The sequence below is a fragment of the Culicoides brevitarsis genome, chromosome 2 (genome assembly GCF_036172545.1).
Source record: "Culicoides brevitarsis isolate CSIRO-B50_1 chromosome 2, AGI_CSIRO_Cbre_v1, whole genome shotgun sequence".
Classification (NCBI taxonomy): domain Eukaryota; kingdom Metazoa; phylum Arthropoda; class Insecta; order Diptera; family Ceratopogonidae; genus Culicoides; species Culicoides brevitarsis.
In genome coordinates this window covers 24,776,283-24,803,510 of record NC_087086.1, presented here as the reverse complement: position 1 = coordinate 24,803,510, position 27,228 = coordinate 24,776,283, and the positions used below count along the sequence as shown (strand labels likewise).

Genomic DNA, 27,228 nt, shown 5'->3' with positions numbered 1-27,228 from the left:
TGTATCGTGCATCGAGACAACAGAGCACACTGACACCTCACATTATCATCATTATTTTATACTAAATTAACATTAGATTTGGATGCCAATACATTGCCGATGCTTGAGAGCATATGGTTGTAATTCAATTAAATGTTCAATCATCACTCCATTTTCTCCTATCCTCTATATCTCTATCTATCTAGATGTCCATGTATTTTAACTAGTGTTCCTCTAAAATAAGAATTAAAAAAAAAAATAAAAGCAAATTTTGAAGCGAAATTTATGGAGAAACAAATTGTCGGAAATGTTCCAAATTTATTTTTTGTTAAGTTTCTGCGGCGGTGTTTTGGATTTCCATAAATTTTCTTCATACTTTGCACTTTCCATATAATTAAACCTCTTTATACAATAAAATATGTATCTGTTGGAATGTTGTACTTACCCCACAAAAAAAAATTGCATTGCTCCTAAAAATAAACTATAATTATATGGAAGTTGTACATTTTATAATAAATGTGTATTTAAAATTTAAATGTATTTTGTTGTATATATAAAATATTTTGTGTATGTTAAAAAGGACATTAAATATATTTTAAAATAAAATTGCATCCATTCGAGCGAAAATATTTAACAACATCACCATAAATTTCAAATGACACCAAAAAAAAAATAACTTTCACCGTAAAAATATCAAAAAAATAAAATATATTATATAATTATTATTACAAAATAATGCAAAAAAAAAATAATTTATAAATTATATGTATGTAGGAAAAATGGGGCAGCTGGCGGAAATTCGCAAATGTCACGTATGGGTGATATTACAACAGACAATCATAATTTGCAAGAATACACTTATAAAAAAATCACGCCATGCGATGTCTGCTCACAAGTACTCAGAGGTGAGTTGAGTTTCCTTCTGTATTGTCCTTGACCACCCATCCAAGCTCATAAAGCTCACTCCAAAAGTCCACCGGAAAATATAAATAAAAAATAATAATAAATTCAAAAATGTATATTTTGCAATCGATCCGTTCCACCGAAGAAAAAATTGGCCAAAAATCAGGAAAACCAGAAAAGTTTCAACTATGTAACATAATCTAGTTTAGTCTACTTGTCTATTTTATGTCATGTCGTGTATAGTTTTAAAGAAAAAAAAACGAAAAAAAAATAAATTTCTTCTGCCAAATTCAATTTTCCGTGTATCTAATAAAAAATAGAAAAGTTTAGAATAATTCAATTTAGTTTTTTCTCCTCTATTCTCTTCATTTTTTATTCAATTCAACGTAGATTTTAGTATTTTAGACAAAAAAAAAATCACGTGCGCGACTTTAGAGAAATATAGATTAGTTAATATTTTTTTTTCTTTTGTAACTTTTTAAAAATTGACATCAATTTATTAATTTTTTTTTATTCCTTGGATAAAATAGGACATCAACGACAAGGACTCCGTTGCCGCATGTGCAAGACAAACGTGCACGTGGAATGTGTCCCGCAACTTGGCAAATGCTCGGTCAAAGCGAAATTATTGCGTCGTCAAAAGAGCACGTCAGAAATTGATAATCGCGTTGAAGTCGATGAAGAGAGTAAGTACATTTTTCGATTTTCTTCTTTTTTATTTTTTTCTTGATATTTTTAATGAAATTTGTTGGAAAATTAAATCTACGTCGATCAGCGGAACAGAAAAAGTAACGGAATTTTTATTAATTTAATTTTTTAGTAAACTTTTTTAATTTTTCCCTATTTTAATTTATTTATTTTGTAATTATTAAAAAAAAACAAACAAAATTAAACCAAAAAATATCGGTTTTGATTGTGCGTGTTTGGTTCTCTTTCCATATTGTGTCGCTCCAAATATTTTTAATATTATATTCGGTCTGAATGTGTAAATAAATTTTAATTAACCGCAAAAACCCTGAAATCTCGTCATTTAACAAACAAACAAAAAAAAAATCCTGATGCAATTTATATTAAACGATTTTTTCTCCCTGTATACCCCCAACAGCTGAGGGCCCTTTGCTAATTTCACGTAAATTATCGACGCGAGGATGTTACAATAACATAGGTATTATAATTGAGTTGTAAAAGATGATTCTGTGACGTCTCCTTTTTTTTCGTTTGTACCAAAAAGAGTAAAAAAAATTAAACAAACAAGAAAAGAATTAGATTAATCTTGAAAATTAACCGAATCTGTTTTTTATAAGGCTTCTTTAAATTATTTTTTTTTGCTTGTCCCGTTTTCATTAAAAAAAATAAATGAACTTTTAATTCAATTAATTTTTTTTTAAATAAAAAATTATTAAATTTAATGTACTAAAAAACTTGAAACTATTTTTTTTAATTAAAAGTTTAAAAATTCTATAAAAATTAAAAAAAAATATAAAAAAATTCAGACAAAAGAAAAAAATATTTTATAATAAAAAAAATTGAAAATTCTAGATTTTAAAAATTAAAAATAACATAAAAATATAATTTTATATTTTTAAATTTAATTAATTAAAATTGAAATTAATTCAAAAATTAAAAAGATTGGACTTTAAAAATATTTTTTGAATTATTATCTCGTTATTAATTTTTTTTAGACAAAAAATTAAAAATAAAATAATTTTTAGTGGCCTTACATATAAAAAAAAACTAAACGAAAGAGTAAACCGGAGATTTTTGTTAGATTTTTTTTTTGTAAATCGATTTTCCGCTCTATTTCCATAACGAAAAACGATGCTTTTTAATTAGAGGCAACAGTTTAATTAAATTATCTTTGTTTTCAACGCTGCCAGATGTTTCATTTCCCAAAAAATAAAAAAAAATCTACAGGTTAATTAAATTATTTTTTTAGTCACATCGCATCGTCGGCTTGTATTCTACCCACACAGAGTGATAAAAACTTTTTCCGACTTAATTACCAAAATTTAGACATTTATTAACTAAATTAAAATCAAACATCGAATAAATTTTTAAATTATTTCTAACAAAAATCTCGAGCTCTTTTTCTCCGAAAAAAATATTTTTTTAAATTTATTTTAATTTTATTTATTTTATAAAATAAAAAAATAATGGAAATTCGTGTCATTGAGTCTTGAATAATAATAAAAAATATCGATAATAATAAAATAATTCAAGAGCAAAAAGCAATTGTAATTGGGATATGTTTTGGCTTTTATATATAATTTTTTTTACGTGTGTTGACTGTCCTGTCACTAACAAATAATAATAACATTATAAATAAACTAACGATGCGTTACGCTGGCTATCGTGCTACTGCTGCTGCAACTACCAAATGTTAACAAACTATCGTCGTCGTCGTAATGGAAATGATATTTTTGCATTTATGTTTGTGTAAAATTTATAACAACATATTTTTTACAATGTTTTACCTTATTTTTTTGTATAAAATATACATTTTACTCGCTGGTGTATAAATAATAAATTTATTATAATGATGATGATGATATTTTTTTGTTGGTTGGTTGGAATTTTTTTTACGTTTATTTTGGTTTGTAATTAATTTTTAATGATTTTATATATAATTTAATGAAAAGTTCGAGTTGGTGGTCGTCGTTCAATTGCGTATTTGGGTCAATTTTCATTCATTACATTTGTTTTCGACCAAGTTTAGGACAACATACCTTCCGTTGTAAATATATATGTTTCGCAGGCCAGACATCAGAATAATGATAATTTGTTTACCGATGACCAATTTAAATTCTTGCGCGGTGCAAATTTTGAATGAAATTACTTTTAACTCCCCAAACAAAATATTGTTTTTACCGCATTTCGAAGAAAAATGGCACGTGGTCACGTGGTTTGAAAAACTTTTCAGGTCACGTGACTTGAAAAATTTTTAAGTCTAAAAAATATTCGATTTACGAAAAAATTTTCAAATCTCGTGGTTTAAATATTTCAAAGTCACGTGGTTTGAAAAATTTTTATTTCAGGTCACGTGGTTTGAAATATATTCTGAGGTCACGTGGTTTGAAATTTCGTGGTTTAAAGATTTTTCAAGCCACGTGGTTTGAAATTTTTTATGTTAAGTGGTTTGAAAATATTTCAGGTCACGTGGTTTGAAGTCACCTAAAAATGGTTTGACGTGGTTTGAATTTTTTTAGATCTCATGGTTTAAATATTTCAAGTCACGTGGTTTGAAAAATTTTTAGGTTACGTAGTTTGAAAATATTTCAGGTCACGTGGTTTAAAAAAATTTCAGGTCACGTGGTTTGAAATTTTTTTAGATCTCGTGGTTTAAATATTTCTCAAGTCACGTGGTCAAAAATTGTATAAAACCACGTGATTAAAAAGATCATGTAGTCGAAATGCGGTACCATCATCGTTGGTAATTTTCCGAACGACAACTTCATTACAAATTTTTTCATATGCCATTCTCTGTACAAATGTTGTTGTTGTTGTTCCGCACTTATTTAGAACCAACGGAGCAAACAGTTGACCAAACGTACCAAGTACTGAAACAAGCTGGCGAAATATCGGGTAAAGGTGAAACCATGATGAAAACCGCAACCATGACAAACATCAATGATGCGAGTAACGGTGCTCCGTCGTCGAATCACATGAAGGACATACCGGTTGTCAATGTGCCGGATTATCCGGATCGCGTGGTAGCGCCACGCCGGGGACCACTTAAGCCAAGTAGCCAGGGGCCAAATTTACAGCCGATTAAACAGGGACTTGCTGCACCGGCGCAAGATGTGTCCAGTTCAGGTCCGACATTAAATAATTATTGCAACTTGTACAATTCGTTGCATATATCTCTCTTTCACATAAAAAAAATGTTACTTTAGCATACATTTCTTTATCATTTATTGGTCTTTTATGAGTTAAATATTCGTCTATTGTATATGATAACATCGTGTATATTCGATTTAGCGAATGACTAGATCTTATTTTTGAGTTGCACAGCATTTTGTATTTTTATTATGACAAAAAAAAATCGTTTTTCGCTCATTCTAGACTTGCTTTGGCGCCATTTTTGCCTTTATTATCCTATTTTTTACGTAATTTTAATCAACTTGTAAATTTCTATCCAACAAATTCGACAATGCAAAAAATTACCAGTAGTGAGTTGTGTTTTTTGACTGTCTTTAGATGCCGTTCCTTGCATCTCAAATGCGTTTCGTACACAAAAACAACACAAACAATATACATACAAACAGGATTTTACTCCAAAAAATTTTTTCTTTTTTAATTTTTTTTCTCTCTATATTTTATGATTTTTTCTTTTCTGCTATTGGTAAATTTCATGAGAATCATTTCGTCATTTTGTGTAATTTAAGATTATCGCATACCAGTTCCAGTGCAAGCGAATCCAATTTTCCAAAGCACGACAAATCCTCAGGTGACATCAGGTGTGCCGCCGCCGCAAGTGGTCGATCCAGGCATTCGCAGACGACTCTTTGCCGGCTTTCGACCGCTATCCGGTTTCGGACGTTTACGCATAAAGTCATCGCAACACCGATCCATTTCATTGCCAGAAAGTAAAGTTTTTTTTTTGCCCCATTCTCCTAAAAAAAAAATTTGTTAGATGTTTTTTGTGTCTCTTCAAAACAAAAAATAATTGAAGTATTTTTAACGATTTCTTGTTTTGAGAAAAAAAATTATTATTCATTTTTTTTTAAGAAAAAAATAAATAATAATTTGATCCACCTCCTTTCGTCTCATTTCATTTTTGCTCATTTTTCGGTGTTGTTGTAAAAGTCGTCTTTGATGTTTTTTTCGTAAAGAGAAGATACACAAACACGAGGCATGTTGAACCCAGTTGTTATTCCTTTTTACAACATCATTTATTTATTTTTTTTTTCTATTTGATTAAAAATCCTCAATGTATCCACCCGATGTTTGTTTCCTCTAAATATTGTAGTAATGGCGATTTTTATCTTTTTTTTTGTGTGGAATCTTGAATAAAATTAATGAGATGTACTTTGAATATGTTAGCCTTTAATACGATGACTCGGATCTTTTCGCAATCGTTTCAATTAATCAACAAGCTGTTTCCTTCAAAGTTTCTTGCCATCCATCATCGATGCCATGCCGCTCAATAACTTTTCGTTACACATTTTTTTTTTTGTATTTATTTACAAAAGATGAGGAAAAACTTACTTGTTAAGACTTTAGCTGCCTTCAGCTTATCCTCTGAATCACTTGCATATCATATATCACGAGTGGCAAACTGCTCTAGCGCAAAATTGATTTTATTGGAGTTATTAAAATGTCTGTCTGTTAATTTTTATGGTAATCAGTCTTTTTTTGCTCTATGTCTTTAATTTTTAAACAAATATTTTAATTTTTGAGGTTTTTTAATAAGGTGACTAAATTAAATTATTTAATTTTTTGTCAACTTTTCTTCAATTTTAACAAAGAAATTCAAGAAAAAAAATTAAAATAATTATTTTTGTATTTTTGACTGAAAAACCATGAAAAATGTTAATTCAACTTGGAAAAATTAAAATTTTGAGATTAAGATTCAAAAAAAAAATAATTTTAAAAAATTATTTAATTAAAAAAATCATTAATTTAAAAAAAATAAAAAATTTAAAAAATTTAAAATTAAATGAAAATAATTAATTCAAATAAAAATTTTGAAAAAATGTAAAATAATTAATCGTTAAATTGTTTTGTTCTTCCTGCATCTCATAAAAACCCTAAAGCGAAAAAAATCAAATATTTTTTTAATTATTATTAAAAAGAAATAAATTTATTTTTTTTTATTAAAATTTCAATGAATATTAAAGATTTTGCTATTTTTAGAATTAAATAATAAATATTTACTTTTAATTGAAATTTTTTAAATTTGAACTCAAAAATTGAAGAAAATCTAGTTAAAATTTGCAAAAATTATATTTTTATAAAATCGATTGAGATCACGTAACTCAAAAACTTTTTCATCTAAATTTCAATAAAAAATCCTTATTAAAATAACTTGTAAAACTTGTAAAATTTAAATAAAGGATTCATCAATCGAAAAATACAAAAATTCATAAAAATTCTCCTTTTTACTCATTTTTTTCTTGATGTTTGTCAACAAAATTTAAAAGTAAAATAAAAATAAAAAAATCGAACGTTTTTAAAATGCGCTTTTTTAACCTCAATATTCTACCAAAGACATAAAAAAATAACTTTTTTCCCCAATCCAGTTAAGACGAAACGACGATGATATGCGAATGGGAAAATAACCGCCATTACCCTCCATTTCATTCATTATTTTTGCCAAAAATGTGATCAATCATTGTTTTTGCCATCCTTCTGGTCATCCATCCAAGTCTCACGGGAGAACCAGTCAAAAACTTCAAGGCCTGCACAAAATCTCATTTTACGATGATATTATAAATAAATAGACGTTTATTCAAAATAGGATAATAAATCATACGGAAAGTTGTTTCCCGAGGATTTTTGGGCCACGCGCGCGCTTCATGTGTGGCAGGCAGGCGTGAAGTGAATCATATCTCTCGATCTCCAAATAAATGACCTGACTGTGTTTTTGTCAGCTAGACGAATGTTATTCGATCACTATCTTTCTAATGGAAAACATTTCTCATTTTTCGCAAAGCAATTTTCGTCTACGGAAAAGGTTCAACATAAAAATACGTAAACTAGGTTACAACTCATGTTACCTTGTACATTTGAATTGAAGACTGTGTATATTGCGATGCAAGCAATTCTTTCATTTATTGAAACAATTTCTACCTACTCAACATGTGAAATTGCTGGCTTTGCGAAGAAAGGCGAACATTTACTAACATGACATGCAGGAACGAAGAAAGAATATTATATTATTTTGAAACAAGATACAATATGTTGCATGATGTTGGTTGCCAGTTTTTTCTTCTCCCTTTTTTTTGCTGTTGTTCTTACTGCCATCTAATGTACATAATTTATGGATGTATGCTGAACAATGTGTCCTGGCTTTACTCTTTTCTTTCGTCTTTTTCTCTCCTCAGTTCTGACCAATTTTCGATTTGAACCCTACTGGTGTTTCGTTTTTTTTATTGTGTTTGATATATGAGGCCGATACAAAAATCAAAAATGTTTGCGATGTCGAATTTTTCTTAACAAGGGAGAAAGGAAGTATTTCCGAGTATATAGCCAGTATGATAATCTAAAATTTTCCTAACGTCACCCGTGGACTTCGTTTTACCCATAGAAAACATAAAAATTTGCCCCAAAACTATGCAATCAACGCAACTCATCAAAATAAATCTATAAAATGAAATGTGATTAGGTATGCAATGAACATTACACGTCATATTTAGAAGTTTTTCTTAATTTCTCATGAGTTTTTCAAAATTTTTCTTTTCCAAAACCTTCTTTGACCTAAGCTTGACATAATACAAAAAACCTAAGAGAGATTCTTGAAGCGGAATTCGAGTTATTTCGTTACAAAAAAATTTAACCCCCTATAATTTTTGATACGCAAAACTCTTGATAACGAATTTCTTCTGGGTTTTTCTTAGAGTTTGTCAAATTTAGGTGTCGGAAGGTCTAAAAGAGCAGAAAAATTAGGACGATACATTAAAAATTTGTGGAAAATTAAGAAAATTTGTCAAAAAATGCGTGTAAGGTTCATTGCATACCTCATTACATTCTATTAATATTAGATTTATTTTGAAATTGCGTTGATTGAATAGATTTGGAGTGAATTTATGATTTTACAGGTAAAAAAATACTTTGACGGATAAACGAAATTTACGGGTAAAACAAGATATTTTTTTTTCTTATTACAAAACTAAAAATTGTTTCTAGATAGGAATGTTTTCCTTAAAAATTAAATTAATTTTTTATTTCTCAAAAAATTAAACAAAATAAGAAAAAAATAAATTTCGAACTTTAAAATGTTTTAAAATTTTTACTTAAAAAAAAATTCTAAAAATGACCGAAATTTTTTTAATTTTTAAAAATTTAGATAGGCTCAATATCCTTCTAAAAATTCTTCAAAAACTTTATTCGGAAGAAATTGAAAACATTTTTGATAATTGGCTTAGCCTAACACAAAAAAACACGAAATAAAGCAATCTGGCTTATCTAACCGCATCAGTTAGTAAATTTTTATGAATAAATTGATCCACATTGTGCGTTGAAGGGGTTGAATATCCGACGAGTTTTTCTCTCGATACATCTCTGGTGGCGTTCGATCAAAATATGCTTGAACTGGAAAATATCTCGGCAATTTCCATCAATTTTTGATGATGCTGCGCGTCATATACGAAACGATAAAAAACCACACAACGTCAATGAAATTTTATTTATCGCCGACACCTTACATGTGGAAACGTAGATTTGTAGCGACTTACTTTTTTTTTCATTTGAACACTCTGATAAATATTGTTTTGCACAAAAATACAATTTTTGCTCACCAATTTTTTTTTCTTTTATTTTTTGTTTCATTATTTTTACCACAATTTATGTTGTTGTTGTTGCTGTTGGTGCTCTTGCTGCTCCTGCTGCTGCACATCACACCACGCTCTTTCTCATTCTTCTTCTGCACAAATAAAAACACACAAACATGTAAAATTATTGCTGCACCGTAATTTAATCTTTTAACCGTTATAACTGTATTGTTACTATTATTATTATTATTACTTTGTTCCGTATTTGTATCACGATAAATTTTATAATATGTTATGTGTTGCACTTGTTGTTGCACTCTCGCTCCAATCATCCGCAAACACAAACGCACACCACGCCAAAAAGTAGATGGCCAAAATGGGACACGTCCGTTCGGACAACCGCTATGTCTAACACCTGATGAGGACGAATTAAATAATAATTTGGTAGCGGGATTGCCTCCATTAGGCACTCGAACGGTACGTTCAACGGCAAAGTAGAGAAAGGGAAAACGAACGAGCGAGAGAGAGATTTTAAGATGATGACCTATTTATTTTTAGGATGAAAAGTTTTGTGAAATCTCTAGTTCTCTCTTTTTTTTGTTTATTTATTTTATGAATTGGACGTGAGAGCTTTTCCTGTTTATATTTTTTCTTCTTCTTAAATTAAATGAAAATTTGTATCTATAGAAAAAAAACTATTTTTACGAGAGAAAATCTGTGATAACAAAGCTCTTGTATAAAATGTAGAAAATTCGAAAATGACACATAAAAACTTATAGATGAAATATTTAATGAAAATTTGTTGTTATTGTTTATTTATTAAAAAAATATTTAATTGTTATTTATTTATTTATTTATGATTATTGTATTAAAATACTTTATTGTTGATACAGGATCTTCGATACACAAAATTTAATTAATTAATTGTTTTATAATTTTTGTAAAATATTTTTCTTGCAATTTGTACATATTTTAAATTAAATTTAGGAAAACTTTAAATTATTTCAAATAATAAAACTAAAAAAAATGATTGAAATTTTGAAAAATTGAAATAAAACAAAAATAGGTTTTAATTTAATTTTTTGTGGAAAATCTAATTATTCAAACAATTGATTAAATTGATTTTATTGATTAAATTTTAATTTAAAAAAAATCAAAAATTTATTTTGAATATTAGGTATTTTTTTAAAATTTTCCTTGAAAAATCAACTGGAATTTTATTTTTTATAATTTAAAAAAAAAATTCATTAAAATGAAAAATCTGAATTAAAAAAAGAAAATTTTTCGAAATCTTAAGTTTTATTTACATATTGTGATTTTTGTACAGTTTTTGTTAAAACATAATACAAAAACATTTTTAAAAAATTTAAATTTGAAATTACTCATTAATTGTTGATTTTAAAAAAAAACAGAAAATTGTTTTATGTTAATTTTTTTTGCTCAAATTATCAAAAATTTCGAGGATTATAAATATCTAAAATGAAAAAAAAAAATACAAAAATTAATGATATTTTCTTCAACATTATTTTTTTCTTCCTAAAAATTTATGATCCAAAATAATGTTAATTATTTTATTTTAATTGCACTTGAGTAAAATACATAAAAAAAAACAAATAATGAGGAATTTTTTCTTTAAAATAAATATTTACATAGGACTATTAAAAAGTTAAACTTTTTAAAAAGTTAAATTCAATTATTTAAAATAATTTGAAAGTAATTTCATAAACTATTCATTTAAAAAGATCCTGTACAAAATAAAAACAAATATTTTCTGTTAAAAATTATTATTTTATGTTTTATTTATTTTAAAAAGGAACAAACACTTTGTGAAAGTAATAAATACGTAAAGTAAATAAAATTACCATTATAATTTATTTATCTTTTAGTTTCTCTACAACAATTACATTGCCCTAGAATTCCTTTGCAATTTTCTCAAAAATATAGTCACTCATAAAGGAAACATTTAGCGCCGCTCTATTTGAGTTGTGAAAAAAAATTTAAAACTTTAACGATGCCTTTTATGAGTGTCGCTCGTTAGAAAAAAAATACATTTCCTGTTGTTTCAAATGCAATTACATAGCAATAGAGTAGATATTATGTTGTCATTTGTGTCTTCTCGCACTCTTTTATTGTTGTAAAAATTTGTAATGTAAGTATGTTTGTTAGGGCTTTCTTCTTCAATTTTTATTTTATTTTATTTCACTCATGATCATTATTTTTTTTTAGTAAATCGGTTGTCAAATTCTCATTACAAAAAAAAAGCTTTCTCTCATGATTAAGGAAAAAATCACAAAACTAGAAAGATCGTCGCTTACGCATCATTCACGACATTTTCACATGAAACATCACCCTTTATAGATGAAATCATGAATTACACTGAACGACAAAATTTCCGAGTTGCTCCAAAAATTCTGAAAAATTTATTTTAAGATTAAAAAAAAATAATAGAGGACTAAAAAAAATGAATTAAAAAATAAACAAAATCTCAATTTTCAAAAAAAAAAAATAAATAAAAATTTTTATTGAATTGCTCAAAATCTAAAATCTAAATTAATTAATTAAATAAATAAAAAAAATAAATAATTAATTAATTTAATAATAATTAAATTAATAAAAAAACATTTTTTTGAATTTTTTTTTTAAACAATTGATCAGAAAATAAATCAAATAATTTTTAAAAAATTGTTTTTTTTTTATTTATTTATTTATATTTTTTGTTGAAAATCGAGATGAAGTTAGCAAAATTTTCAAAAGTTCATTATTATAAAAAAAACGTCAAATGAAAAAATGCTCGAATATTTTTAGTTCTCCATCATTTTCAATGGGTTTCAGAATTTTTGAAGCAACTTGAGAATTTTGTCGCTCAGTGTAATTTTTATTAATTTTCTTTTTCAAAAACCAAAACAAAAAAACTACTAAACAAAATTTATCTATAAATAGAACTCTTTCTTCCTTTTCTCTCCATATTTCTTCTATCTAGGCAGAGTTTTAGAAAAGCCACCGTTATATTTCCGAATGATGCGTTAAGTATCTGACCTTTTGTAGTAAAAATCTGTTAAACTGTAGTGAAATTACTAATTAACAGTCTAGTGATTTTTAATAAATAAAAAAAAAGATTTAGATAAAGTGTAAGAACTTAGCAATGGACACATTTTTTTTTTTAGTTTATTGGATTTCCCGAAAATCTTTTTACACAACTAAATAAATTATTATTTGCTCAGAAAATTTTTAAATAAAAAAAGCGATCGATGTACATTGCTACTTATTTAGATTTGGCTTAAAGTTTAAAACTTTTTAGATACCAAAAAAAAGGATTTTTTCGTGCACACAAACATAATATCGACAACAATAAACAACTCGCGACAACACAATAAATTATTCCACACACAAACATACAAAAAAATCTCTCGCATAAAACTGCCACTCTTTTACAATGTTTAATTAAAACGTCATAACAACCCCACTTGACACATTAATCCTCCACTTGATGGTAATAATCCGAGCGCTTTATTTATGCGTTTTTTCGTAAAACAATTATACGAGCGAGTGATTCGGGATTTTTAATCTTTAAAAAAATAATATTAAAAAAAATTAAAGCGAAAAAAATTAACAAAATTCTCTTCTTTAACTTAGGGAACTACTTGTTAGAAATAAAAATAATAATTTAAGAAAATCTACGTATGTATTGCTTGGAAAGTGCTTTTTGCTTGTTTTTCTTTCGTTTTTTCTCTTTTACTTATTTTTTTATTAAAACTCTTTGACTGCTCGCTCGTCCCTTGAGATTTCCGTCGCTTGTTACGATCCCGCAACCTTTTTTCCACCACTTACAATTCCCTTAGAACACTTGCTTCTTAATAAATATTTATGTTGTGATGACGAGTGACTAGTGTTCGCATGCGACAATCTGTTCGTCCGTTAATTCGTTTGTCCTTGAAAAATAAGAAATCTGCGCTTTGAGTGTTTTTTTTTTATTTACAGCTTTTTATCGTGTGATTGACTTTTTTTTCAAAGAAATTAGAAAAAATTAATTGGCATGAATTAAATTTTTTCTTAGTTTTTATTTTTTTATGAACTTAGTCACGAAGCTTTTTAATACTTTTTTACATATTTAAGACTCACTTTTTTAAACTAATTTTTTTTTAAACACTTTTTTCGGGATTTTTTTGTGAGTTTTTACTAACATTTCACTAATACTAATTTAGCACCGCACTCACCTCGTCGCCAAAAGCTGAATTTACGCATGAAGAGTTTGAGTTTGGACTCTCCCGAGTCGACCGAATTACATGGGCAGATGCGATCGCGACGGTATCCAGGTAAGATTTTCATTTTTTTTTTAATCTTGAAATTTAAAAAAAAATATATATTTTTTAGGGGGTCCTGGACCGTCTGCTTACTATGGTGGATCAGGTGGTGGCATTGATCACAGCACGCCCCCATCGAATAACAGCCGAAACAACAGTCGATTGCATTGTGAGTTGCCATGACGATGGAAAATAAACAAAAATTAATAAATTTTTTTTTCAGCACCTTCAAGTCCTTCGCAGCAACAACGGAAACTTCTGTATGCGAATCGAGGACTGAAATCCGGGTCTGTCGACTTGCCGGATGAGGTTGACAAGAGTTTGTCATCTGCCAGTACATCGCCGTGTCCTTCGCCGGTACGCCAGGGTGGGGTAAGCGAGAAAATTTAACGTTGAAATTTACGTGAATTTTGCTTATTCTAAAATCCGTTTAATTATTCGTAGAAATCGCACCGTCTGCTGCCAACGAATTTGTATGTGGTGTTGTACAATTTTAAAGCGCGGCACCAGGACGAGTTAGATCTGAAAGCGGGTTACAAGGTAATTAACATGTCATTTTTCCAACTTTTACACACACACTTTTGCTCGGTTACGTGCACTGTGGTTCAAAAGAAAATGAATTTTACCCTTAAATTTTCGATTATTCATTTTTAAATTAAAAAAGAGCAAAAAATTATTGAAAATTATAAGTTTTTAGACAAAATTGTCAACTTTTTACCAATTTTTTTTTTACGAATTTTTATTAAAATTGTATTTTTTTCAAAAAAATTGTAAAAATAATTATGTAAATCAAATCACAAATTAAATAAATCTGTCAAAAAAAAAATATAAATAAATGTAAAGGTACATAAAAAATTAACTTTTGGCAAAATAAATCTGTCAAAAGTTAAAATTAATTTAAATAAAAAAAAAAAAAATTTTTGTGAAAATTTAAAGGTACATAAAAAATTAATTTTATTTATGGCAAAAATATTTTATTTACGAAAATGATTCGAATTTGAATTTTTATTTTTTTTTTATTATTTTTTTAAAATTGATTAAAAAAAATTTTAGATATTAATTTTTTTTAAAATTGTCACATTTGATTTTCAAAAAAAAAAAAGGGAAAAAATTAAAAATAAATTTTGAGTAACAGTCAGAAAAATTTTTGCCAATAAAAAAATAAATAATTGATTTTTTCTATTAGATTTTAAATTTATTTTTATAAATAATTAATTTTAAATAATTTTGTTAATAATAATTTTTATAAATTTTTATCAGTTTTAAATAAAATTTTAACTTTAAAACTAAAGAATTTATTCGGAATTTATCAAAGAAAGTTGAAAAACATAATTTTTGGAAAAAAATAATAAAAAATGAAATTTTCAAGATTTTTTTGTAAAAACAAAAACTTTTTGAAATAAATCTTTTCAAAGCTATTTAAAAGGTAAAACTCACCTACTTTTGCACCACAAGCCACTGGCAGCATGCCGTTTAAATAAAATATATGTTAATAAATTTTAATCTGTTTTCATGCGTGTGTGTGTAACAGGTTACTGTCATAGACACGTCCGATCCAGATTGGTGGAAAGGCAAATGCTTGGGACGCATCGGATATTTTCCATCGAAATACGTTTTGAAATTGGCTGCAGGTGAAAAGGTGTTACAAGTCGTGTGTAACATCCAAATTGCCGACACGGAGCGCGGCGACACTATTGCATTACTGCGCGACCAGATTGTCATTCAGGTGAGTTGTTTGCGAAATTTACGGCATTTGGTGTCAATTATTCGACGATATTTTTCGTTTTTGTTTTTTTTGTAGACTGGCGAGGAAATAAATGGCATGATGAAGATCCGCAGTGCAGACAAACGTCAAGGCATCTGTCCGGCAAAGTGTCTGCAGGAGGTCTGACGACCCCAATGCAAGGACACGTACAAGCGAGACCGCGACAAAAACGGCAACATGCTAAGTCGCAGCAAATCGTCTATTCTACGTAATAAAAATCAGTATCAGCACAGTGGTAGTTTTAGGGAAACCAATAATAATAATAATAATTGTACTAGCTTAAGTAACTACAGCAACACAATTCCCGGTGTTAGAGCCGCAGCCCATTATCATCGCGAGCCAAAACGGAATCCGCATCTCACGGATGCCGATCGGTACTGGGAGCGCTACGAGAAATTCCGCGAACGCAAAATGGCGATGATGCGCGCCCACAAACTAAATGTCGAGCAACGCATAAAGACTGAGCAGCAGCAACAAATTTCCAACAATAATCCCGAAAAAAGTAATTTTCTCTTCCAACCGATCCACAAGCACGTGGTGAAGCACGAAGGACGTCGCACGTCACTCGATCCCAACTGGTACACGGAAAACATTTATTCCAACCAGTCGATTGACAATTCGGACGACGACAAGATCCGGAAACGCTTCAACGCCTATTCGCTCGATTTGAACGGAAACGACGACGAAAGTGACGATTTGTTCATAATTAACCTCAAACCACGTGGAAGCCCCAGTAAAACGATTCCAAGTCGATACCCGAAATCGAATAGTTGCTGTTTCGGTCCCCGGGCATCGGATCGCCCGAATATTTCCAAGTCGCATTCATTTTCGACGGCGCGCGGGTATGACTTCCCCCTGGAAATGTCGGAATTTTATCGGCCGCCCGTCAAAAGATCGAATCTGAAAAACACAAATCGTTATTTCGAGGAAGAGGCGCACCGACGACGACTCGTGGATGAAACGTGGCTTGCGGATGGACCGTGTCCCGGTACAAGTCGCAAAGTGGAAAATCGTTTTCGTAATTACAAAGCGACGAATGAGTGGGGTTTGGACCATAACGAGCTGTTTAACGACGCGGACATCTTTTCGTTTGACTCGGATGTGGCTTCGGGCGGCGATTTGGTGCACGATAATGGCTTAAATCAGTTGTTCAAGGCTGAGCGATCGAAAATCATGTTGCGCGATAAGTTTGACAAGCTGAACAAATACACGGACGACTTCATGGATGACTACAACAAGTCCTTTGACGATATTTTGCGAGTGACGGAATACACGTCGCCCAATAAAAATAACATCCGGTTGGATATCAAGCCCAGCAAATACGATGACTCGTCGTCGGAGGTGTCAACCGACACGGATCTCGAGCTAGACGACTTTAATTTCGATTTCGAGAAATACTGGATGGATTTGGAGAAAAATGACGATCTTGACATCAATCGTAATACTTTAACGAAAAAAGAGGTGAAAAGTCTAAAAAATGTCAATGTTGAACGTTATAACAATGCCATGGATAACTTAAACGGAAATCTCGATGAAATTGATTCGTATGACGAACTCACCCGAAAACTCGAACAATCCGGCATCGGCGATGCGAGTTACGTGAACGACGAAGCAGAAACGCCTTTCGACAAGTATCGCGACACCGTTGGTCGCAGTCACCGTTTCAGCTTGCTCAATAACATTTTTTCCATTTACAAGCCCAACAAGTATTCGCCGCTGAACTGCCAGCAATCCATGATCGACAAAAATAATCGTCTAAAATCGCTCAAACTCGCCAAGAAAATTAATCGCTCGAGCAGGTTGCGTCCGTTGGGCGAATCTTCGGCGAATCGCCCACCGGTTTTTATCTCGTCATGCAATCGTCCGCTCATGATTACGAGTTCGCCACCTTTTCTGCCTTCGCCGCATCCGACACGGGATCAGGCACGCTTTCAAATTATCCCCGAAAAGACTGGTCTCAAAATTTCGCCCCTCTACCGGCTCGACTACGAGCACGGCCTGAATAACCGGAAGCACAAGTACAATTACTTGAAGAGCACAACGCGACCGCTGACGTTTTGGTGAAAATTAATGCACACTTATTACCTCAAACGCAGGTGACTAAGTGTGTGAGATCGTGGGAAAATTAAAAAAGTTCTTGTGAAAAGCAGTTGGATCTGATGCTGAAAATTGTGTTTAGTGTTAATGTCTAAAAAAAATCACTTCCTCTGCCGCAAAAAAAAATATTCGACCTTAAATGTGTAAAAAAAACTCTAAAACAGGGCTATTCTTAGAAAACAAAAAAAAAGTATTGATGTTATAGAAAAAATTTTATTTCCAAAGATTTGAGATGAAAAATAGAGAAAGAAAAAAATATTAACGAGAAAAAGCCTAAAAAATATTTATAAATAAATAAATAATATTAAAAATAATCATTAATAAAAAAAATAACATTATATTATATAAAGAAACATTGATGAAAAACTTCAGAGAAAATATGCCCGGATCTTATGATAATTATGTACTTTGAAAAAAAAATATGAAAATTACTTGACATTCGTCAATATTTCATATTAAATTTCTTTCGTGCTTCATTTTAAATATTTTTCACTTTTAGAAAATTCATAGCGAGCAAAATTTAAAATATTTTATTTCACAGCATATATAAATAAAAATATATAACATAGTAAGCTTATGATAACCGTCCATCATATTGGATCAATATCATGCTCATTTTGCCTTTTTTTATTTCTTTTAAAGATAATTTTTTAAAATAACACACAAAAAATACACATACATTGTATAGAAAATGTAACATTTTTAATGAACGTCGTAAAGAAAAATAACGTAAAACATAAAAATTAACATACATATCCTTTTTATACCTAAATGAATATCCTAGCTTTAAATATGCACATTTTTAAATGCAATGCGCCGAACAAATTTTCGCAAGTCTTTTATTTATTAACAACATTAATTATTTTTTTATATGAAAAAAATATAATAAAGTCATAAAAAATATTGCACACATTCCATTCCAGCTAGTAAAAATAAAATAATAAAAATTAAATTAACCCATAATTATTAGTAAGAAACATATAGAAGATAAGTCCGAAGACCTAACACTTTTTATTAAAAATATTATATTATATAAAAAAATATTATATAATATACTGAAGTCGAAAAAAATTACAAAAATGAAACTTTTTATATAAAAAAACACACACTCACTCTCCATACTTTTACATTTTTACAAATTTAATTCTTAAGATATTGACCAAAATACATACATCATTAATTATTATTAAACAAAAATAAAATTAACGAAAATCCTAAAATTCTATACATTAAAAAAAATATTGAATGAGACATGGAAAGCGAATTTCTAAAAAAAAAAGTACATTTAGGCGAATCTGCGACTTTATTTTGTACGATTTTAATCCTTTTTAACGCTAAACTATACAGTAATAAAAATATTTATTGACATTATGTTTTCCCATAGAACAATTTTAATAATAAAAATTATTATGATTATTATAAAGAAAAAATAATTTATTTTAAACATAAATGTAATGAAACTCTAACGAAAAGTTATAATGAAGTAAGAAAAAATTAAAATAATATTAAAATACACACAAATTTTAGCTAGCACTATACACATGATTATATTATGTATTGTATATGAAAATATAAATGATGATGGCAGAAAATTAAGAGTTTATGTATGATTAAAAAATAAGTAAAAAAAATAGAACATGTAAAACAAAAATAATAAAACCGATGTATCGATGAGAAAACAGTCCTGAAATGTTGTTGTTGTTCATCTTAACTTATATAAAAATATATAATTAACTTAAAAATTTTCCTAAAAATAATTAATAATAATTTGAAATAATTTTTAAAATGAATTTAAAAAAAAATATTATAATATTTTATATTTTTTGTAAAATGTGTAATTAAATTTAATTTTTATTTTTTTTAATGCTTTATTATAAAAATATATTAAATATCCTCCTCTAATGTGATGTTAAATACCAAAAACCTTATAGTATTCGTTATCTATACTGTTGATAGACTATTATTATAGACAACAACAAAACATAATATATGATACAGAACCAAATAAATGTAATAAATAAACAAATATGAATAAATATAAATAAATATTATATATAAATGTTATACAATTGACTTATTTTAAAAGAAATAATTTATAGAAACGAAAGATCTACAAAAAATAACTTAAATCGCATCAACTTTCATGAGCTTTGAGAACAAAAAAAAACTAAAATGCATAAGAATCTTTTATTAAAATTATTTAATTTTTAATTCACGTAATAAATTTCTTTCTAATAAAGTTATTATTCTGCACATTTTCCTAAGAAAATACATAAAAAAAAAATATATAATTGTTACTTTTGTATAAATTGAATTTATTATAAAACATATACCTTCATTACCTTAAAAAAAATAAAAAAAGATCAATATGTGCTGTGCATTTGCCCAAAAAATATATATTAAAGATACGATGAAAGAAGATTAAAAAAAAATCTTATTATTAAAAATATTATCACTATTATTGTCGAAAAGGAAGAACATGTAGGGAAAAAAATGCATAACGCAAAAAAAAAATAGATGAATAATAAAGAGACGTTGTTGTATAACAAAATTTTCTGTTTTCCTCATTTTTTCTCGTCCAGCATCGAACGTCGTCCAGTTAGCGTGAAGATTAATTGTTTTCTCGTGAATTTGATAAAATTAATGTAAGTATTGGTCATAAATTATTTCGTTAACCCATCTCGAATTAATTGATGCTCTTGATATTGCTTTTTAATTAAAAAAGTCGACAACTGCCGAACAACTGAAAATCACTTAAAATGACATAAAATCAATTAAATTTTTGTAAGTTACACGTTTTTAAGTTAATAAAAAAAAAATGTCTCGTCATGTTGTGTGTGTTTCTGGATCAATGACAAGGTCTTTGTTTCTAATTCATTCACGCTGTTCTATTCTCGCATTGAAATCGTTTCTTCGTTCAAGTTTAAAGACGAACATAAATATTCATTTAATTGTCGTGCGCATTTTTCAAACAAATCGTCAGCGGTCCGTATGGTGGTTGGAAAAAAAAATTTGTAGGTTTTTGAGACCATTTAAACAGCCAGACATATGTACAAAAAAAGAACAAAATCATATTGCATTATTTATTAAAGTTAATAGTTTGGAGTGTTATTAAATTTGGTAGAGCGTATCAGTTGAATTCTAACCGCGTCCGGAAACAGTTCTAAATTTCGATTTCGCGCAATTGGACTAGAAAAATATTTTTAATTTTTTTTTTGTTTTATTTTGGGGACAGCGGCAATGAAATGAAAATATTTGACGAAATTTTAAATATTTATTAAGTTTATTTTTATAAAAAAAAATTTAAAAAAAAATAGAAAGAAAAATGAAATTTGTGTAAGTGATAAAAAAATTATTTAAAAAATATTCGTGGAAAATAAATTTAAAAAAATAGCAACGATTTTACGTCAACTGTTTTTTAAAAAAATACTTTAAGTCAAGTTCAAAAGATATTTGCGATTAATCAGATTAAAATTATAAATATTCATAATTCATAATATTTATAATTATCACAACACCTTTTTGCTTTAGTGTGATTTTTAAATTGTTACTCAAAAAAAGTAAATATTAACCGAAGCGTAATGATGGTCATAAAAGAGCAAACATTTGTTTGCAACGTGCAAATTACTTATCAAAGTGGTCCAAATAAATTATCTTTAAATTTTTTAGTTCAATATGTATTTAAAAAAATTATTTTTAGAAACTTTAAAATATTTAAATCAAATAATTTAAAATTTAATTTAAAAAAAAATAAAAAAATATAAAAAACAGTGAAAATGGTAGAAAAAAGATTACCTGAAATTAAGTGAAATTATTTTTAAAATAATAGATTTTTCGAAAATCATAATTAAAATTCTTTAATCTGAGTTTTTCATCTAAAAATTATTTCGTTAGAATTATTTTTATATTTTTCCAACAACAAGATTCATTTTATTTAATTATTAGAATAAAATTTAAAAAATTTTTTTTAGCTAAGGCGATTTTGTCGAAAAAATTTAGGGGGAAAAATAAAAATTAAATTAAAAATTGGAATATTTTTGAAATTTTTGGGAATTCAAAAAAATCATAAAGTGTAATTGAATATACCAAACAATAGGTAAATTTGCTTAAACAAGACGTTTTGTAGTAATTACAAGTGAAAAAATTTCAAAAGTCACGTGACCAAATTTTTTTTTAAATTTTAATTTTGTAAGATTTTGTTTAATTTTTCTCTAATTTTGAGTTCAATTTTAAAAAATAATATGTTAAATTAATAAAATGTTAAAAAGTACCGTTTAACATCCAAAAACGTTAAAAATTTACAAACAATTTAAAAATATTTAAAAATAGAGACAAAAAATGAAGAAATTAAATTTATTCGCCTAACTAAAAAAAAAATTAAAAGCTCTTAAAAAATTTTTTTGATTTATATTTTTTTAAATTATTTTTCTTATTTTGTTTTTTATTTTTTTTAATTTTTATTTATTATTTTTTTTAAACCCAAACTTTTTTTATTTATTTTAAAAATTTGATTTAAATTAATTTTTTTACTCAATTTTATTGAAATTTTAAAACTAAAATTAAAAAACATCTCACTTAAAAAGCAAATCGACAAAATAATATTGAAACACCATTGAAAAATGCAATTTCACCAAATTATATTTAACATTATAAAATATTTCATAAAGTTCCGGATATTTGACTTATCGTGCGACAACTAAAGCCAACATCTAGCATTCAACAGTTAATGAAAATATTAATATCTCCGTGTATGAACGAGCAAACAGCTCATATGTCAAACCACTCTTTAAAATAATAATAATTTTTTTGATGAATGATTTTTTATTCACGCATCAGATAGCATTTGTTGGTGGCACGGCGATGATAAGCGAGAAAAAAATCAGCAATAAAAAACATTATAATAATAACAAATGAACTCGTGCACATTATTTGAGAGCACAGTTGAGTAGAGAGACTGCCAATTTGTGCATTCACAATTTTTCATGTGAAGAATAATTACCTCTGTTGTTTGTTGTAGTTGTTGAGGTAAATTATATAATAATGATAAGGTTCTGTTGATGTGACTGCACACAACTTTTTGGCACGTCTCCGCGTTGTCCGGCAGTTCATTGATGACATTGCGATTAAAAATCGTTACTTTTCAAATGAAATATTTTGATAACGCGTCCTTCAACATTTTTTTTCATGGACTTTTTCAGATGGATCAGCGTCATCCTGGTGATTTTGTCGTGCGATAAGCTTGAAACTAGTCCATTGCCAAAAACAAATGACCCCGGGACGAGTCCATGGTCGTCACAAGTAACAACAACAGAGGAAGAAACAATTTCTAGACACACGACTACCGTGGAATTCGAAGTAGAAAGTGATGAAACAACAACTCCAACAAGCAATTTCGAGGAATATGAAGACGTTAAAGTGATAATTAGCAAAAATGATACAAAAAATGATCAAAAAATTGTTGAAAATGAAAACTCACCATTTTCTCCTAAGACTCATGATAGTAAAAGAATCAGGAAATCAACGGAATTCGTTCCAAATTATGGAATTGTGAACGAAAACGACGAAGACGATCCTGGAAAAGTTTTTATTACAAGAGTGAAACGTCCTCCGCAACCGGATAATGTGACAAATGATGAAAATCCTGCTCCAATCAGCATTTTCCGGAAGAAAAATGACAAGAACAAAGGTAATTTTGGAAAATTGAGTCAATTATTGGCCTTCTCGCCACATACAGAACAAATAATTTTACCATTTATAGATGATACAGCAACGACAACAACTGAATCAACAAGTTCAGCAACAGAAGAGACCACAATTCAAGAAACGGAACCAACTACGGAAGAAATGACGACATTGGAAGAAGTTGTAACTGCTACTGAAACACCAAATGTTAAAATTCGAAGCACCAGAGAGTCGATTTCAACTGCAAAAGATGCTTTAACAACTGAAGAAGAGACTTTTAGAAGTACTACCAAAGAATCCTCACTTTTAGAGACCACCGACAACTCTGAAAATGAAGATACATCATCGTTCTTTAGTCATCCTAGTACAGTTGAAGTCTCTAAAAGTATCACTTTTAATAGTTCAAGTACAAAATTAACGACGATTACCGCAAATGATGAGACTACATTACCAATTACACCATTAACGACTGAAGAAACTTCGATTCCTACGACAACAGAACAAATTAACGATGAAAGTTCCACAAAAATTACAACGCAAGATCGAATGATGACGTCCACGATGCCGATTTCGGTTCAAACTGAGACAGAAACGCCTGAAATGACAACAATTCTTGATGAAATTCAAACTTTAAGATCATCAGAGGATACAACCTTAAGTAGTTCAGCATCACAGGAGTCAATGAAAACATCTAGAAGTGAATCAACTGTCACTACAACTTCAATGGAGCCTGTAACTACTGAAGATACAACTTTAAGAGCATCTACTGAAGCTGAAACTACTGATAAGTTAATGATGACTGAGAAAACTAGTGAATTCTCAACAGAATCTGCAACTTCAGAATCATTGACGACTGATGAACTTCCTACAAAAACTTCTAAAGATGCCACAACTACCAACAAGCCATCGACAACTGAAGAATCAACCATCAAAACATCCTCAGAACCTAGAACTTCAGAGAAAACGTCAAAAGCTGAAGATGAAACTACAAAGAAATCTTCAGAAGTTGAGACTTCAACTCAATATGAACCAACAGAAGTTAAATCTATAGAAGAAAATCGAACAACTGAAGAAAAAACTATCAAATCAATCATTGAATCAACAACTATGGAAGATTCAACAACCTTAACTGAAGATCTGAAAACTTCAACCGAACCATCTACCAAACTTACCACAATGGGACATCAAATCATGGCTTTAGAAGATGAAACTTCTGTAAAAACTGATTCGTCAACTTCAACAACTACTGAAGAAGATCCCACAACGATTGAAATCACTACATTGAAGTTGAAATCAACTCCTCTCACTCATGCTGATGTCTTTGCCTCGCAACCGCATTACGAGAGTTTAGTTACGAAGAAAAGATCCATTGAGAAAACTGATGCGAATGACTTAACTTCATCATCTTCTGCCCTTCACGAATCAAGTGATCGCTTAAGTTCAACTGAAAAAGTAGCTACAGCAACAACTCTTGAAGAAATCGAAACAAATACATTGAAAAGCGTTGAAACAACTTTAGAGACGCCGATTTCAAAGGATCCCGAACCAGTTTTGACTACAAATGCTTTAACCACAAATTCAATTGAACCTTCAAGTACAACAACTGAGGCAACTACAACAACTACTGAAACTTCAACGACAACTTCAACCACTGAATCAACAACTGAATCCACGACACCAAAGAACATTCTCGAACCAGTAAATCGCAATCCTGATCCAGTACAGTGCAATACGTCTCCAGTGTTTGCGAAAGGTGATTCAATTGTTGGAGGAGCTTCCATTAACGATATCTCTGACAAAGACACGAAAACCAAAGGTGAATCCGAGTCGTTATGCACTTCAATGGAATGCATTCACTCTGCTTCTCGAATGTTATCGCGCATGAATCTCGAAGTGAATCCCTGTGATGATTTTTACGAGTTTTCATGCGGTAAATTTCTGGCGGAAACGCATGTTCCATCGGAAAAGAGTAATGTTGATATATTTTCAACCATCAACGATAATCTTCAACAACAACTTCAGACGTTGCTAAGTGAGCCAATTGATGATGAAAAAGATATTGCGCCGGTGAAAGTTGTCAAGAAGCTGTTCAAGGCGTGCATGAACAGAGGTTTGTATGACATTCATTTAAAATTTTTAGCATTATTTTCAAATTTCGAAAATAAAAGAAAAATTAAATTTTTTCAATTTAATTTTTCAAGATTTTTTTTTAATTTCTTCAATTAAAGTCTTCAATTAAATAAAAAAAATTTCGATTTTTTTTTAAACTTCAATTTTAAAGAAATTTATTTCATAAGGAAAAATACGAAATTTTTTAAAAATTTTGAAACTAATTTTTCATACAAAATGACACATTTAAATAAACAAAAATTGAAGTTGAAAATTAATTTTATAAAAATTCAAAAAATTATTAAAAAAAATTTCAAACATCAGTTCAGTTCATTAATTTTAAAAAAATTATTTTTAGAGAAGAAAATTTATTAACTAATTCAATTAAAATTTTTTGGTTTCTGAATTAAAAAATTAATTTTAATAATTAAAATTTTTTGGTTCAAAATTAATTAAAAAGTTCTTAAAAAAAATTTAAACATCAAAATTGACCATTTTCCTTACTTTTTCAAGGAATTTTCAAAAATTTTTTAAAAAAAAAATTTTTTTCAAAAAAATTTTTTTTTTCAAACATTTTTTTTCAAAAATTTTTTTTTTTTTGAATTTTTTTTTTTGTTAAAATTTTTAACTTAAAATACTTTCAGATCAAAAATCATTAAAAAATGTAAATACCTAAAAACATCTAAAATGTTCATTAATTTCGATAAAAAATTGTTTTTTGTCATTTTGTATGACAGTATTTCAAAATTTTTTTTTTTTATTTTGCCCCCCCCCCCTCATTTAAAAAAAAAAAAAGGATTGGGACAAAAACATCGCAAAAAATTTGGAACGGCCTAAATATTTTTTTTAAAGTCATTTGGAAAATTATTTCGAAATTTATTTTTGGGACAAAAAATTATGAAATTGATTTTTTTAATATTTTTCAGACCTAATTGAAAGACGTGGCTCAAAGCCATTAATGGATTTATTGCACCTCCTTGGCGGATGGCCCATATTGACGGGCGACTCATGGTCTGGCGAACATTGGACATGGGGTTACACCGTTGCCCGAATGAAAATGTTAGGAGTTGGCGTCGATTATATCATTGAAATGACAGTTTTGAACGATTTTACTAACAGCTCCAAAAGAATTGTTTACGTAAGTTGTTTAAATTTGAAAAAACCTTAATTTTCCGAAAGTTTGCTATTCATCTTTTAGTTAGATCAAGCATCAACTGAACTGGATAAAGAATTCATCAAAAATGGATGGAACGATCAAAACGTACTTGCCTACTTTGAGTTCATAAAAGACGTGGCGCTTGCACTGGGAGCCGATCCAGAAGTTGCTGACCGTGAAGCGCGTGAAATTGTCAATTTTGAAATCAGTCTTGGGCAGGTAAATTATATTTTACTGCTTAAAATTAATTTAAAGCAAAAAATTTTGAGTGCTAAATTAGTAAAAAATCATTTTTTTCAAAAATTTTCTTCCAGATATCTGCTTCCAAAGAATCTCGTCGCGAATTGTCCTCGTTATACAATCCAATAACCATTCGGGACCTTCAACACAAACATCCGTACCTGAGTTGGCTCGAATACATCAATTTACTGCTGCCCCCAAAGACTCGTGTCACGAATGATCAAATAATTTCCCTCGCAGACGTGACTTTTTTCAAGAAATTAGGTCCCTTACTCGATAACACGCCGAAACGAGTGCTCGCGAATTACCTCTTGTGGCATGCAACATCCGAAAATTTGGCATATTTGACGGAAAACTTACAGAAACTGGAGTTAAAATATCGCAGCAAGACCAGCGGCAAAAACAAACTCGACTCTCAGTGGAAGGAATGTGTCAAAAGTATCGCGCCCAAGTTCAAAGTCGCCATCGGTGCGAAATACGCTCGCGAATATTTCCGCGAAGACTCGAAAAAGGTAGCGGTCGAGATGGTGTCGGACATCAAGGCGGCATTTAAGGAGATTATAC

At 28.9% G+C, this 27,228-nt stretch overlaps 2 protein-coding genes across 2 annotated transcripts in view; both read left to right on the top strand.

The window, feature by feature from the left end:
• The window catches only part of LOC134829614 (uncharacterized), a 54,134-nt gene extending 38,452 nt beyond the window's left edge, over positions 1–15,682 (top strand). Inside the window, 9 exon segments of the mRNA XM_063842789.1 lie at positions 754–884; positions 1,413–1,568; positions 4,402–4,695; positions 13,517–13,627; positions 13,686–13,784; positions 13,839–13,987; positions 14,060–14,155; positions 15,147–15,341; positions 15,417–15,682. Coding sequence (XP_063698859.1) covers positions 754–884; positions 1,413–1,568; positions 4,402–4,695; positions 13,517–13,627; positions 13,686–13,784; positions 13,839–13,987; positions 14,060–14,155; positions 15,147–15,341; positions 15,417–15,506 — 1,321 coding nt within the window. The 3' untranslated portion in view covers positions 15,507–15,682.
• Positions 15,683–15,685: 3 nt separating this feature from the next.
• On the top strand, positions 15,686–17,491 carry LOC134829613 (uncharacterized). Its single transcript, XM_063842788.1, has one exon. It carries the CDS (start codon positions 15,792–15,794, stop codon positions 17,442–17,444), a length of 1,653 nt encoding a protein of 550 aa, XP_063698858.1. The 5' UTR covers positions 15,686–15,791; the 3' UTR covers positions 17,445–17,491.
• The last annotated feature ends 9,737 nt before the right edge of the window (positions 17,492–27,228 follow it).

Coding starts and splice junctions, on each gene's coding strand:
- LOC134829613 (XM_063842788.1), top strand. CDS start 15,792: ATGGCGATGATGCGCGCCCACAAACTAAATGTCGAGCAACGCATAAAG.